This window comes from Odontesthes bonariensis, chromosome 4 (genome assembly GCF_027942865.1).
Source record: "Odontesthes bonariensis isolate fOdoBon6 chromosome 4, fOdoBon6.hap1, whole genome shotgun sequence".
NCBI classification, from domain to species: Eukaryota; Metazoa; Chordata; class Actinopteri; order Atheriniformes; family Atherinopsidae; genus Odontesthes; species Odontesthes bonariensis.
In genome coordinates this window covers 19,743,540-19,758,408 of record NC_134509.1, presented here as the reverse complement: position 1 = coordinate 19,758,408, position 14,869 = coordinate 19,743,540, and the positions used below count along the sequence as shown (strand labels likewise).

Sequence of the window (14,869 nt, the reverse complement as noted above, 5' to 3'; positions counted from 1 at the left end):
TGATGGAGGTTTCTTCCTGTTAAAAGGGAGTTTTTTCTCTCCACAGTCGCCTCGTGCACGCTCAGGACGGATTAGATCAAAGAGATGTTTCAATGCAATCTGTTGGTTTCCTATTGGCTACTTTTTCTTTTAATTGGGTTTGCATGAATTGGACTAATTCAGAATTGAATGAATTTGATTTGATTATGAGTGTATTTCAATCAGTTTGATTGTCGTCGGTTTGATTTGGACCGTGTCTTTGAAGTGCCATGAGATCACATTTGTTGTGATTTGGCGCCATTTCCATAAAACTGGATTGAATCTACAAATCTAGCCTTTCACATGAAATGTAATCGTCACAAAGAAGTTGAGTTAAGCCATGCAGATGGTGTGTTACATCAGTGATTAACATCTCCCTTTAATTTGTTTTTAATGTAAACAACAGCTCTGCACGTGATTCTCGTGCACAGGGGGGCAGTGTTGAGTCGTTATTTGGCTCTTTAATTAAAAATTAATTCCATGTAGTTCATTGGATGCTAAATAAGTACACGGCCCTTGGAGCAGGATGATGAGTCATCAAAGTTTGCTTTCATTATTTTCCAGGACATTATTTTCCAGTCTAAAAATACTAAATTCACAGAACTAAACATCTAATTTGATTTCATGGGGGCTTTAATTTAAAGAAGCAGGGTTTGCTTCACAGCCATTGTTGGTTGTTTGTTTTATAAATTAAACAGTTAGAGATATGTACGTGTGAACCCTGCTCAGTTTGGCTCCCCAGGGGGTCTGTGATGCCTGGGGCAGTTGTTCCCCTAAATGCTCATCCAGCCTTGCAGATGCAGTGAAATGTACACAAAGTAGTTAACTCACTGCGGTGTCCGGGGCTTGAGCACGTGGTTACAGTTAAGACACGAAGACAGGGGCGTTACATAAGTGATTAACACCCCGCTTTAATTTGTTTTTAATGTAAAGAACACGTCTGCGTGCGTTTCCTGTGCACAGGGGGGCAGTGTTTAGTCGTTAATTGGCTCTTTAATGCAGAGCAGGCTGCTCTGATTGGTCGCCTGTGAAACATCTGTATTCAGTTCCAGTGGCTCGTGTCTCCGGCCAGAAAGCTGCATCTGACTTGGTTGGTGGTGATATGAGTATCGCACAGGTCTTCACTGCAGGACTGACAGCATTTTAACTCTTAAGATGCAGTTTGTTTCCAGGCAAACGGCTGCGCGTCGTTCCGGGTGTTTGGGCCGTTTTATCCCGTCTTCTCTGACGCGGAGGGGGAAACTTATGGGACACTGAAGGGAGCCGAATGAATGAGTCAAGATCCATGGTTGTATTTCAGGAGCGCACGGGCTGTTAGTCTTTTTTTTTTTTCCCTGAGAGGAGCCCTTCCCACTCGTGTCTGACTCCTCGCGCCTGCGGTGTGTCTCAGCAGCCGCTGGGCGCTGGATCTGCCGGCTCTCCTGCGTTCAGCCAGCCTCCGGAGGCGCCAGGTATGCAGATGCCCCTTTTGTAAGCAGACACAAAGGAACTCGCTTCACTTTTTCTCTATTTTTAAGGTGACCGCCTCCGTCGGCGCTCCGTCCACCGCCGGCCAGCCCGTGTGGCTGCGGGAGAAAAAGCTCGGATATTCGGCTGCTTTACACGCGTTATTCATGGACTATTGATAAGTTTCCAATCGGATTGATTGGCGTTACGTCAGCGGCGGGGGAAACCTGCGCTGCCAGATTGGCTGCGATCCCCGAATCTTTAAATGACACAACGAGGAATGTTGTGATTTCTCTCCCCCTGACACAAGAAGCTGATCCGGAGCCCCAGCAGCTGTCTGCCTGACGCTTTCATGCAAAGCCTTTGCAGGGTCAAGATGCAGTTTCGGACTGTGCTGGACGTGAAAGTCGTGGACGTGGAGAAGAGGCGCAATCCGTCCAAACACTACGTGAGTTGGTCACCTGCCTGGCCTGCCTCATCTTCATCCATGTCACCTTATTCCCCACCTTGTCCCGTTCAGATGTGTCAGCGGTGTTGAGCGTCTCTGGCCTGTTCACAGTCACAGCGTGACACATAAACGCAGCATTTAGTCCGCTGCATGCAGCCTGGCTGCTGAGGGGAAATAAGTGCTGAAGCTAGGCCAGAATTTCATTCACTAAGACACCTGCTTATAAATAATAAACAGGCTCAAGCCATTACCAGCTATTAGCTAACCCCTCTCTCTATAGTATTCCAGCAGACAGATCATCAGCACTAGTGAGCTGTCATAACTGTGTCTTGCAGCTCATTATCCTCATCATTAATAACCTCCTGTTGTGAGATGGCTCCTCACATGCTGATGGACCAAAACACATGCTCATATATGGCCACACTAACATGACTGTAGTTTACTTTGGCACTAATCCTATGTGATGTACACGTTGCATTTACTTCCACATTTTACGTATCTGGACAGCTTCAACTACCGGGTAAAGATGACTGCAAACAAAACAACATTAGTACATTTAAATCATTCAAATGTTGTTCTGCCCATTTCGTTGGCACATTTTAGATTTGACTACTTCGGCACTTCAGGTTTTGGCCCAGAGGTCATGAGCAGCGCCTTTCTTTGGTTGTGGCATGTGTTGTGAGGGCCAAATGCACCCCAAAGAAAATGCACTTTTGGTTAAGCAACCGCATTCTTGATCGTGCCAAATGTTGGGCGGAAAATGCAGATTTAGACCATTTTTGAGGTGGAACATTCTTTCTTAACGATGGCAAAAAAATTCAACTTCAAATTCAGAAATTTTGAATGTTGGTGGAACAAATCAAACAACAAAAGTCAAGAATCCAAGAATCTAAGAAAAGATTACATGAAAGAAAATGATAAACCCTTTTTTAAAATGGGTAAAACTCACACACATACAACAGAAAGACATTCTGCTTTTAAATGTCTGCATCTCATGTCAGTGTGACAGTCAGAGGGAACTTTAAAGAACATTTAACTGCTGAAACTTGTGTGGGAGGATCTCTTCTGTATATGAACCAGTTTACAGGCAGTTGCCAAAAAACAAACAAACACAATAAAAAGCAGTGATTTTATAATTTAGTTTGACTTTTATTTCATTTTAGACAATATGAACCCAAACTATTTCAGGTTTTGTCTTGTCACATCCATTAATGCATTCCAGGCCTGCAACACAAAAAAATGAAATAAAAAATTTGGAGATGGTGATAAAAAAACGATGCCATTTCAAATAGATGGTGTCAACACATGATTGTCATCATGATTTGGTCCAAAAACAGCCTCCATGAAAGAGTCTTTGAGGAAAAAAGATGTTCAGAGGATCTCCAGTTTGTCCACAAATGTGAGAAAATCATTGAAGAGTTTAAAAACAATGTTTCTCAGAGAAAAACTGGAGGGGATTTGCATATTTCTCCCTCTGCAGAGCAGAACATTATTAAAGCATTCAAGGAATCTGGAGGAGTTTCAGTGTAAAGGACAAGGGAGCAAGCCTAAGCTGGACCCCCGTGATCTCTGATCCCTCAGACAGCGCTGCATCAAGAACCCTCATTCATCAACAGCTGATAGAAGCACATGGACAAGGGATTACTGTGGGAAACCTTTGTGAAGCACTACGATCCAGAGTTCCATTCACAGACTTTACTGTGCAGAGAAGAAGCCTGATGTTAACCTGGTCCAGAGGCGGCGTCCACTTCTCTGGGCTCGGAGGCGTCTGGGATGGAGCGTCACACGGTGGAAACGTGTGCTGTGGTCAGAGCGATCAGTGTTCCAGATCTTTGTTGGAAGAAATGGAGCAAAGAGCAAAAGGAGCATCCAGACTGCTGTCAGCAACCAGTCCCTGCAGCCAGGCTCTGGGATGGTATGGGGTTGGATCAGGGCCCGAATGATCAAAGCTCATTTCCACTTCTGTGATGGCAGCATTAATGCAGAAAAGCTCACTGAGATTTTACAGCAACATATGCTGCCTTCAAGAACACATCTTTTTTAGGGACGTCCATGCATTGTTCAAGCAGACCATGTAAAAGCACATTCTGCACACGTTCCAAAGGCATGGCTGAGGAAGAGGAGGGTACGGGTGCTGGACTGGCCTGCCTGCAGTCCTGACCTGTCCCCAAACTCTGAAACAACCACCACCCCGTGCTGCTGCACACCTGGAGACGTGTTTGCAGGAAGAACGGGACAAAATAACAGCTGAAACTCTTCATCACTTGGTGTCCTCAGTGTCAGAACGTCTCTAAGTGTTGGGAGAAGGAAACATTACAAAGCTTTACTGCTTGAGTTTATTTCGAAATGTGTTGCAGGCCTAAAAGGCAGAAATTAATGCATATTACCAAATTAAATGAAGCCGATGAGAAAAAATATGAAAGATCATGATGAAGTAGAGGCAGAACTCTCCAAACCATCCAGATTATAGTTTCACTCTCAGTTCTTGTTTCTATCTTAATATTTCCTTCATAAAAAATCAAATAAGAACCTCTTAGAAGCTCATCGCAACAAAACACAATGCATATTTAGTCTTTTATCCATACAGATAAATTTAACAGATAATGTCAGCATGAGGTCCCAATAGGAGCTCTTCTGATCTTCTGGAAAGTGTCAAACTTTTTGTTTAGTCTTTAATCTTGAAAATGTGCAGAATGTAGGTTACATTAGGTAATTCTGGACCGAAGGAAACCTCATGACAGGCTCCAGTGGTCTTTATAACCTACCTGAACTGTGCTCCCTGTGGCTTCACCCGTCAATACCGTCGTTGTTGGAAGTGTGTGTCGGGGCTACTGCACCTCGTGGCCTCAGTTCAGATCATATTTCAGGCTCATAAACAAGTCATAATAAATGACCACCATGAAAAGAACCCAATCCCGCTCATATGCAGACTCTCAGACTATTGATATGTGGACACAATTAGTGCACCTATGCATGGGGGAATGAACAACACTATCACCAAACCCTCTTTATGCAAGATTGTTCAAATATCCTGATTTAGTTTTTTAACATCAAACATTTCTTTATGTATTTGCCCTTCTTTCCCAGAAACTAAACAAGTCTGCATGGTTAGATTTTTTTTTTAGAGAACAGAAAACAACTGGTGACATAAATGACATTGCATCAATTTAGTTGAGTCATATTATTCCATAGATACAAAATATTGTGAGGAACTTTATAATTTCTAATTTGCTGTCATGTAAAGTGAAAAGACATGCAACAATAACTCTAAAAAAGTTAAATTAGTATTAAAACAGAACAGTCTGACCTGTAAAAAAGTTTATTCCTATCTTTAATAAAAAAGAAAAGTTGAATTGACAAATATGATGAAAAATAGAAAAGTTTAAACGTGTTTACCACTGTTGTGTGTTTGAAAGTTAAATGTTTCCCCATTCTTTCAGTTTTTATATAAGTTGTGTGACCTTAAGTTATTTTTTCTGTGTCATGATGCTCTGAATATTTTCAGTGCGGGACAGGTCTGGACTGCATGCAGATCAGTTGATCACATGGTTCGTTTTACCACGGCGGCGTTTTGTTCGTGCAGAATGTGGTTTGTGTTGCTGAAACGAGCAAGACCTTCTCTGATGATGTCTGCATGGCAGCATATGTTGCTCCACAACCTGTATTTATAAGGGCATTTGGACCAAACACGAGGGTTATGGGGACTGGGAAACAAACAAAGGACAACATACCTTCAAAGACTTTTTCTTTGGTTGCGTTTGCGCCACAGATCAGAACATAAAGTCATATAACAGACAGCTTGTGGATGGTAGATCAAGGAAAATCCTTCTGTAACATACCTTGGCTTCACCTTTGCTCCATTCCTTTGTTGTTGTTTTGTCTGGGTTTTAAGACCCACGTTAAGAACTGTTGCTTATATGACAGCATTATTTGTTTTTTCTGTTTTTTGTTCAAATGTTTGGGCCGATCACTGTACAGTTACATTGTTTCACTGTACAGTTACGTTGTTTCACTGTACAGTTACATTGTTTCACTGTACAGATACGCTATTTCACTGTACAGCTACGTTGTTTCACTGTACAGTTACGTTATTTCACTGTACTGTAGAGTTACATTGTTTCACTGTACAGTTACGCCATTTCACCGTACAGCTACGCTATTTCACTGTACAGCTACGTTGTTTCACAGTACAGTTACGTTGTTTCACCGTACAGCTACGTTGTTTCACTGTACAGTTATGTTATTTCACTGTATTGTACAGTTACATTGTTTCACTGTACAGTTACGTTGTTTCACCGTACAGCTACGTTGTTTCACTGTACAGTTACGTTATTTCACTGTACTGTACAGTTACATTGTTTCACTGCACAGTTACGTTATTTCACTGTACTGTAGAGTTGCAATGTTTCACTGTAGAATTATGTTGTTTAACCGTACAGTTACGCTATTTCACTGTACAGCTATGCTGTTTCACTGTAAAGCTACGTTGTTTCACAGTAGTTACGTTGTTTCACTGTACAATTACGTTATTTCACTGTACTGTAGAGTTACATTGTTTCACTGTACAGTTACGTTATTTAACTGTACTGTAGAGTTACGTTGTTTCACCGTACAGCTACGCTATTTCACCGTACAGATACGTTGTTTCACAGTACAGTTACGTTGTTTCACCGTACAGTTACGCTGTTTCACTGTACAGTTAGGTTATTTCACTGTACAGTTAGGTTATTTCACTGTACTGTAGAGTTGTAATGTTTCACTGTAGAGTTATGTTGTTTAACTGTACAGTTACGCTATTTCACTGTACAGCTACGCTGTTTCACTGTAAAGCTAAGTTGTTTCACAGTAGTTACGTTGTTTCACTGTACAGTTACGTTATTTCACTGTACTGTAGAGTTACATTGTTTCACTGTACAGTTACGTTATTTAACTGTACTGTAGAGTTACGTTGTTTCACCGTACAGTTACGCTATTTCACTGTACAGCTACACTGTTTCACTGTAAAGCTACGTTGTTTCACAGTAGTTACGTTGTTTCACAGTAGTTACGTTGTTTCACTGTACAGTTACGTTATTTCACTGTACTATAGAGTTACGTTGTTTCACTGTACAGTTACGTTGTTTCACTGTGCAACTCTATCACAGATGGTTCCCAACATGCAAGGTAAACTTTGAAGTTGTGGGTAAAATTTGCTTTCGGCTGAATGTTTCATCGCTGTATAACCAAGAAAGGGCACCAATGCACCCACATTCCATCACAGATGCTGGCTTTTAAACTGGTTCCTCTTTTTTCTGAGGATGCTGCCTCCATTATTTCCAAAAACAATCTCAGACACTGATTGGTCAGACAACGAAGCAGTTTTCCTCCACAGCTCAGTGCGTCTGTAATGAGTTGAAGCCCAGAGTTTTTGGATCTCGTTTGAAGGTGTTTTTCTTTGCATGGAGATTAGACTTTAAACATAATTTAATACATTTAATTTTAAAAAATTTGTGGATTGACTGATGAACAGTGACAGTGGTTTTCAGCCTCTCTGTTGCCAGTTAATCTAATTTATAGATGTTTTGTTGTTCAACAGAGCGCCCCTTTTCATTGTCCCGCTCCCATTTTGCTTCTTGCATCAGAGTTCAAAATGATTTACAAGTGTTTTTGTTATATTTTCATTGACATTACACACGGTGCCATCTTGAAACAGGGATGTGTATCCCTCAGTCATCTCCCAGTCTTACTCTGTGGCCATCTTATGAGACAAAAATGTTCAATATGGATGTATATATGGATCCATTAAATCCTCTGCCCTTAATCACAACAGTAACCATGATTCACAGGGTTCTCCTTTTCCGGTGTGCTAGTTTGCCACTAAATTTCTTTAAATGATGCTTTTTACATACCTTTGCTGACACACCAACAGACCATCAACTAAGCACACTACATAGATATTATATAAATAAAGAATCTCAGTTTCTATTGTCTCCATTCTAGCTTTAACATATAAGAGTTAAAAAGCAATCTACTGTCCTGTACGGCCCTTTCGTACTGAATAAATGCGATGAATAGTAATAATGATGATAATATAAAGCATGTCCGCTCGCTTCGGATTATCCACAGAACATCATTTTCTCTGACACTGCTTTCAAACAAAGAAATTGTCCCTGAAGATATTTGCCAGAGGAAGAGGGACACTCTTACTTCACGAATAAATCTCCATTTACCTTCATTCATTCAGGATGGTGGCGGAAACTGTTGCAGAAGATAAAGCAAATTCAGAAAGTCTTGACGGGGATCTGTTATGAAAAACAAAATTCTTGTGGTTATATATGTAGGTGTCTACAGTGACAATACATTAAAAAATACTGAAAAACCCTGGAAGTTTTACATCAAAGTACCAGCTCAGAGTAGATTTATCCACTTTGACTTTCATTATCTTCACCCACAACTTCAAATCATGCTCCATTCACTGAACCTTGGAATTACAGTGAATGCACATCTCTTGCTTTTTCTTTTTGCTTTGCCAATAACAGCAAATTTTCATCAGCAGTTCTTTGTTCACCTTACTTAAGAAATTAACTAATCTTAGTTCTTAGATTTCTTAGATTCTTAGATTGTTGTAATGTCAGTAGTGCAGCACCAGGACCTGCCATTACAAAACAAACTTGATATATAATCAACCCTAAGTAGCAGTTCTACACATGAGGATGGAGGGTCTGTATGTGAAGTGTTAAAAATGGTGACCGTGGCATAGTAGAAAGAATGTATTTAAGTCTTAACCAGGATGTTTTTCAACCCTAACCAAAAGTTTTGATTTAATAATTAAAGGAACAGAAAAAGCAGAAGGGATTGCAGCAGCTCTCCGCTCAGCTGAAGACTGGAAACTGTTAACCTGGCTGTGCCCAACACAAAAAAATACGCCTATTAGCAATGTTTGAGTTCACTAATTAACACCGTGTATCGTGTCTAATAAAGCAAAACTGTCACGCTTTGGTTTTATAACTTGTCACTTGGACAGAGTCTGGCTTGCTTCCAGAGTTTTTGCTGATCCATTAGCATTCTTCCAGAGTGGTTTAGCCTGTAAAAAAAAAAAGCTTGTTGAGAGGTCGCCAGGTATGTACAGTTAAGGTGTAAAAGGAGCTTCTCAGAGCCGAGCCGATCCGTGTTTTGAGCTCCTCCATCTCAGCGGGCCAGACTGTGGCCTAGTTTCCTCAGCTACCCTGTCTCTGGAGACAAGGCGAGTTACTGTGAGAAGAAAAGGGAGGAAGAGAGGGAGGGAACGAGGGAAGCAGAGAAAACGAGAGAAAGACACAATCTGTGGCAGCCACTGAATCCCATTTGTAATGTTTGTGAAACCAGCTGGAAATGCTTATCCTGCCAGAGGAGGAAGGGAGGGAGGGAGGGAGGGAGGGAGGATGGATGAGATTGAAGTTTTTGTCAAAGCAAAGTGCTCGTCGGACCGTAGGGAAAGCCAGACCGCTGAGTCGCAAACATGCATCGTACACTCACACTTTTCTGTGTTTGTATGCATGTGCAGAAGGAGGAGGTGATAAAAAAGGAGGAGGGTTGAGCACGGCCATGTTTACTCTAAGCCTCTGTTTCCCCCACAAGTCCCAGTCCCACAACATTTCATTTCCAGAAGCTCCTGTGCTGCACAAAGGCTCCGACCTGAGGGTGGTGTTGTTATTTGGCTCCATAAAACACCTCTTCAGAGAGCTGTTCAGCCCTCAAATATTTACCGGTCTATCAAACACAGAGGGATATCTGGGTGTAAAGGGTGGCTTTTCCACAGTAGCACACTTAACTGGGAGGATGCATGGGTTTGCAAGTTGTTGTTTTTTTTGAGGGGGTGGTGGAGGATGGCCATCATCTGTGGGAGTTTGATGAAAAGCCGAAAGTCGTCAGAGGATCGGAGAGAATTTGAGTGCGAAGGGGAGAAAAAGAAGCGGTTGAGTCAGGGGCTTGTTCAGTTTGTGGAGCCTGACGAGTGTCTCTGTGTTGCATGCACCAAAAGAGTCGAGTGCCGTCGTCCTCGCAGCGTTGTCAGTGGGACTTCACACACAGGCAGGGGGCTGTTTTCATGTCTCCAGTGCAGATGTTGGAACGGTTTATTTGCTTCTAGTTGTGGATAACAGCAACTCTGCTGTGACGAAGACGTCTCCTGGCGTCACTCGGGGTAAAAGGACACGTTTTAGTGTTTGAGCGTCCTTCCAAACAGCTGGAGTGTCTGACAACGTCGCCCAGAAGTGGTGATGATGAGAGACGGAGCATGTGTAGCCTGACCTGTGTGGGCTCTGAGAGATTTGAACACATTTTGTCTGATGAGCTCTGATGAGTGTTTTTATGTGAGAGGCATGGCAGAGGAAGACGAGAAGAGGTGATGGAGTTCCTCTTAGAATAACACACAGAATTGATTAGCATGGCTTGATGTTTCTGTCAACCAAAGCACTTGAGGATGGGTCAAGAATGATATCTGATCTGTGTGAGAATCTGTTGGAGGTTTGGATTTTCACTGGCCTCGTAATGACACCCGTTAATGATTCAGTGCATCTGGAGGTACATTTCAATGTCTTTATAATTTGAGGATGCACTTGAACTCCAGGGTCTTCAACAGATTATGAAACTTGGCTGATGGGCGAGCTGTCTTCCTTGAGGCCGTTTAGCTTAAAGGGTTGTGTGCATTTTATGTGCTATTGGATTTGACCAGTGCACCTTCAATTTAGGTACAGTTTGAACCTCTTTGGAGGTGTTGTAGCCATCTACCGTTGCTTTGAAATTCCCTTATAAAGGGCTCGTGGTCACAATTCAATTACAGAGTCCCTATTTGCAAAGACCTACTGTCATTGAAACGGGGAGTTTTTAACAGTGAAATTGATTTAAAATGGAATTTTTGGCCATGGTAGCAAGGCTTCACACGTGTGCAGGGATTAGCTGCTGACCCACAGAGAAACGGGGACTCCAGTCCGGTGCGTGGTTGCTAAAAGGTCAACATTTGGGTGTTTCCAATGAGTTCCTGCCAAAGCTCGTGAATGAACTCATCCTACATCTAGTTTCACTGCTGTGATATTTTCATTGGCTTTCTATGGCATAATTTATTGTTATTTTTCAACCTCTCTGGTTAAACTGAGAGAATAACAGAGTCCATTACATTAGACACAGGAGTATATTTAGCCCAGTCATGGAAAGACATGACTCCCATGCAAAGAGTATTTTTCCAACCTGACTTTTTAGTCGTCAGATCGTTTGTGCTTTCATGGTTTGAAAGTATGCTGTTGGTCTGCTTTATAGTTGACTTTAAATATAGTAGTTTAGGCGGGGTTGGCTTCATTTAGTGGCTGGGCCCACATTCTCTGCCCCACCAAGCACTCTGCTCTTTTTCCTTCTCCTGAAAACTGCGAGGCTGGGTCCTGGGTGTCCTCCGAAACTGTGAGTTAACTTGTCTGATCCTTCTATCTCAAATATCTTTTTATGATCATTGAACTACGTTAATGTAAAGTATCCCTTGAGGAGGGGAGAATAAAGTGAGCTGTAAATGTGAGGTGAATATTCATAGCTGTTTCAGATGAACATCATGAAAAGAAATCATTGGTCCAATTTGTTCTGTCATAAGATTTCATGTCTCCGTCTTTGTTTCTGGGCATGAATAGAACTTTTGTTTTCAACTCCCTCTTCCTCTGTTGGAATAACAGGAATACGAGGTCTCTCTTTGCTATCTGGGACATTAAAGCCCCCCGAGCCTGTTTTGAGTTCAGTCTTTTTTTCTCTTGCTTGTGCTTTCCTTGTTTATGAGTCTTTCCAGACCGCTTTGAAAATATAGAAATGGAATATTGACTCACAAGCGCTGGAGAATCTAAAGAAAAACTTGGCTAATCTGTCATCAAGAAAAGAATGTTTCTCCAATGGTTTGATAGATCCAGGAGCAGCTCTGTGCTAAAAACAGAGTTGCATCTTATCCATTTGCAGCAAGTTTAGCTTCAGCGTCCTCACTGTTTCCTAATGCCTCGATTTTGGTGTTGAACAGCCTCTAGTTTCCAGATATAGTCTTGGTTAGCAGCTCAGACATGAAGGGATCGCGCAGAAGCTTTAAAGACCCGCATCTCAACCTTCATTTTGCAATCGCAGCTGTGCCTCATTGGTCTTGACATGCCTGCTGTGCAGGAATGTCTTGGAGCAATCACAAGACAGTGTTTGACTCTTTATCTCAACATCCGTGGAACTAAAACGTCCCTGGAAGTTAAACTGGTCTTACAGATCTGAGTCTCTCTAAAAAAGACTCATCGTCTGTTCCATCCTATCATTTGGAATTACTTTATCAGCAGACGACGATGTCTTAACTGACATTTGAATGATTCATTTCCTCTTCCTTGATTTGCAGCTTTTGGTTGCTCCAGGCACTCACGGCCGGGTGTACTTCAGATCTGAGTCACCTCGTGTCAGCTTATTTTAGTTGTTGCGTGAGCGTGAGCCAATCCTTGCGAAAAAGGTGAAGAAAAAAGCATCAGCTTCAAGTAATATGCAAAATTATATTATGGAAATTTAATTAGAAGATGTTTACTGCAAGATTCATCTTGTGAGGCAGCAGCCCGGTCGTGATTCACCGCCTTTGTCGAGTGGAAGGAGTTTATTTTGGGGAGTGGAAGGGCAGTAGTTTTAAGCTTGATATTTTGGGCATGGCCAGCCAAAGGATGGTTGGTGGTTCTGTTTTCCGCTGCGGTTGCCATGTCATACCCATCTGCTTCTGGGGTTTGGATCGTTCCACACATCTTCCAGGCTGGCACATGTCTTACACTTCAGCTCAGCATCTGAGAGGAATTAAGTGGTCCAGAGGCATGATGGGAGGGGGGGTAATACTCTGACATATCATTAAAGTCAGACGGGGTTGGGTGCACACATATCCCTATTTTTTGTTTCACAGTTTTGGATATACAGATGTGAACAGGTGTTTGGAGGATAAGCAGCAGTATGGAGGCCAGCAGCGTTTCCTGTAGGAACACTTTGTCTCTAACAAGGAAGAAATGAGTGAAAACAAAGCTTCCACTTCAGGTTTAAGTAGTTCTTTGTGCTTTTAATAGAGGCCTTTGCAGATGGCAAGGTTTTGAGTTGCTGAACTTTATCCATTTGACTGATTGTACAATAAGTATGGCCAACACCCTGAGCCCGACATCAAACAAAAAATCCCAAATAGCTGGAAAGAATTCCTGAAGATCTCTCCATCCTTCTCTAACACGTCGCCAAGGCCACAGCTTTTATTTGAGCTGTATTCCTCCAAATTTTGTTTCTGCTCCACTGCTGTGAATTACATCCATGTTTGATGAAGCCTGCAGCACCTCCACGACTCTGTAACGTATTTCTGTTGTTTTAATCCAGATAACAACATACTTACATAACTTTACTCAACTTCAACTTCTCAACTCAACACTCAAGTGCTGTTTCTGCAGTATATTTAAGGTCACTGTCACACTGAAACACAAAGCACCATCTGAGTCTTCCGGAGTGTTTGCCTGTATTTAACACCATCCATCACTCTGTTCTGACACACTTTGCAGATGAAAACACATCCCCGTGTGACGATGCTGCCACCGCCGTGCGTCACTGTGGGCTCTCAGGGTGATGAGGATGTTGTGTTGTCACCACAAATGTTCAGTTATAGTCTAATCTGATCAAAGAGCCCTCTTGCACATGTTTAAGTTCCCAGTGCTCTTTTCCGAACTCCAAAGTGTGCACGGCTTCATTTGATCCTGCGGTCAGACACTGCAGTCTTTGCTGTGGAGCTTTGCAGGCCCTTCGGGGTGACCTATGACCTCTTTGTCCGTCTTTCTTGGCAGGTTTGTTGTGGCGCCGCAGTCTTTACATCTTCTAATAATACATGTAATGGTGCTCCTAGGGAAAGTTCAACCCTAACTAGGGATGTACCGATACTGGTATCGGGCCGACACTATTCTAATATATTCGTAATCGTTAAAGTTAACCGATACCAATTTATTGCATGAAGACCGCGATCAGAGGGTGGCTTGTCATTTTTGTTGTATTTTTTTAGATTGGCGGCCAGGGGAGATGCCGAGCTAATCAGGAACAATGTGGTTCGGCTAGTGAGACCGAAACCTGTCTTCCAATTCATTGCATTTATTTTTGTGGTATCGGCAAGTACTCAGATCCAAGCATCAGTATCGTATCGGTTTGAAAAAAAGTGGTATCGCTGCATCCCTAACCCTAACCTTTCAGAACGTTGTTGGTCTTGACCTGTTTGTAGAGCTCCTTCATCTTCATTCTATTGTTTGCTGAGTGGTGTTGCAGACCCTGGTCTTTTAACTCCTAACCGTAAGAAATCACGGGTGGGAAGGACGTGGAAAAGTACAATGCTTGTTGAAAACTTTGTCTGGAAGCAGCCAGGTTTTTCATGTTAGTCAGATCATCCTTTTCTGCAGACATTTGGTAACATTTATTGGGCACATTCTGTCATGAGATCGTTTTGCCTTATCAAGGTAAAGATCTGCACCAGATCCTTATTATTATTGTTTAAATGCCATTGGAGTTAAAACATATTCATATTCTACTTTTCAGTGTTTATATTTTATCTTACTTTACCTACTTGGACTATTTTGTGTAGGTCAGTCAAGGTTTTTCTGCGTGAAAAGAGGAAAAACTGTCAAGGCGGTTGAAAACTCTGCACTGCTACACAGGAATCCACTCTGAGGCTTATCTCCTCCTTCTGTTGCGTCTGTATCAGTGAGGACTGGTAAATAGAAGCTTCAACATTCAGGTGAGACCTCATGGATGTGGGAACACTTCAGCCAACGTGATCTTTTCTTTAATTTGGGGCTCTGTTTGTGAGCAGAGGTCCCCGTTAATTTACAGAAATGTCAAAGACACTTGGAATCATTGCTGACTGATGCCGTGTAAGCCAGTTACATGAGTTTGTAACCCTGGGAGCATATTTTCATCGCTGTAACTGCCAGCGCTAATCGCTGTGGT

At 42.2% G+C, this 14,869-nt stretch overlaps 1 protein-coding gene across 6 annotated transcripts in view; it reads left to right on the top strand.

Moving 5' to 3' along the window:
• The first annotated feature begins 1,099 nt into the window (after positions 1-1,099).
• The window catches only part of sh3pxd2aa (SH3 and PX domains 2Aa), a 118,006-nt gene continuing 104,236 nt past the window's right edge, over positions 1,100-14,869 (top strand). For all 6 annotated transcript variants that reach the window (XM_075463351.1, XM_075463350.1, XM_075463353.1 and 3 more), the window contains exon 1: positions 1,100-1,912. In XM_075463351.1, coding sequence (XP_075319466.1) covers positions 1,817-1,912 — 96 coding nt within the window. In that variant the 5' untranslated portion in view covers positions 1,100-1,816. The remainder of the gene's footprint in view (positions 1,913-14,869) is intronic.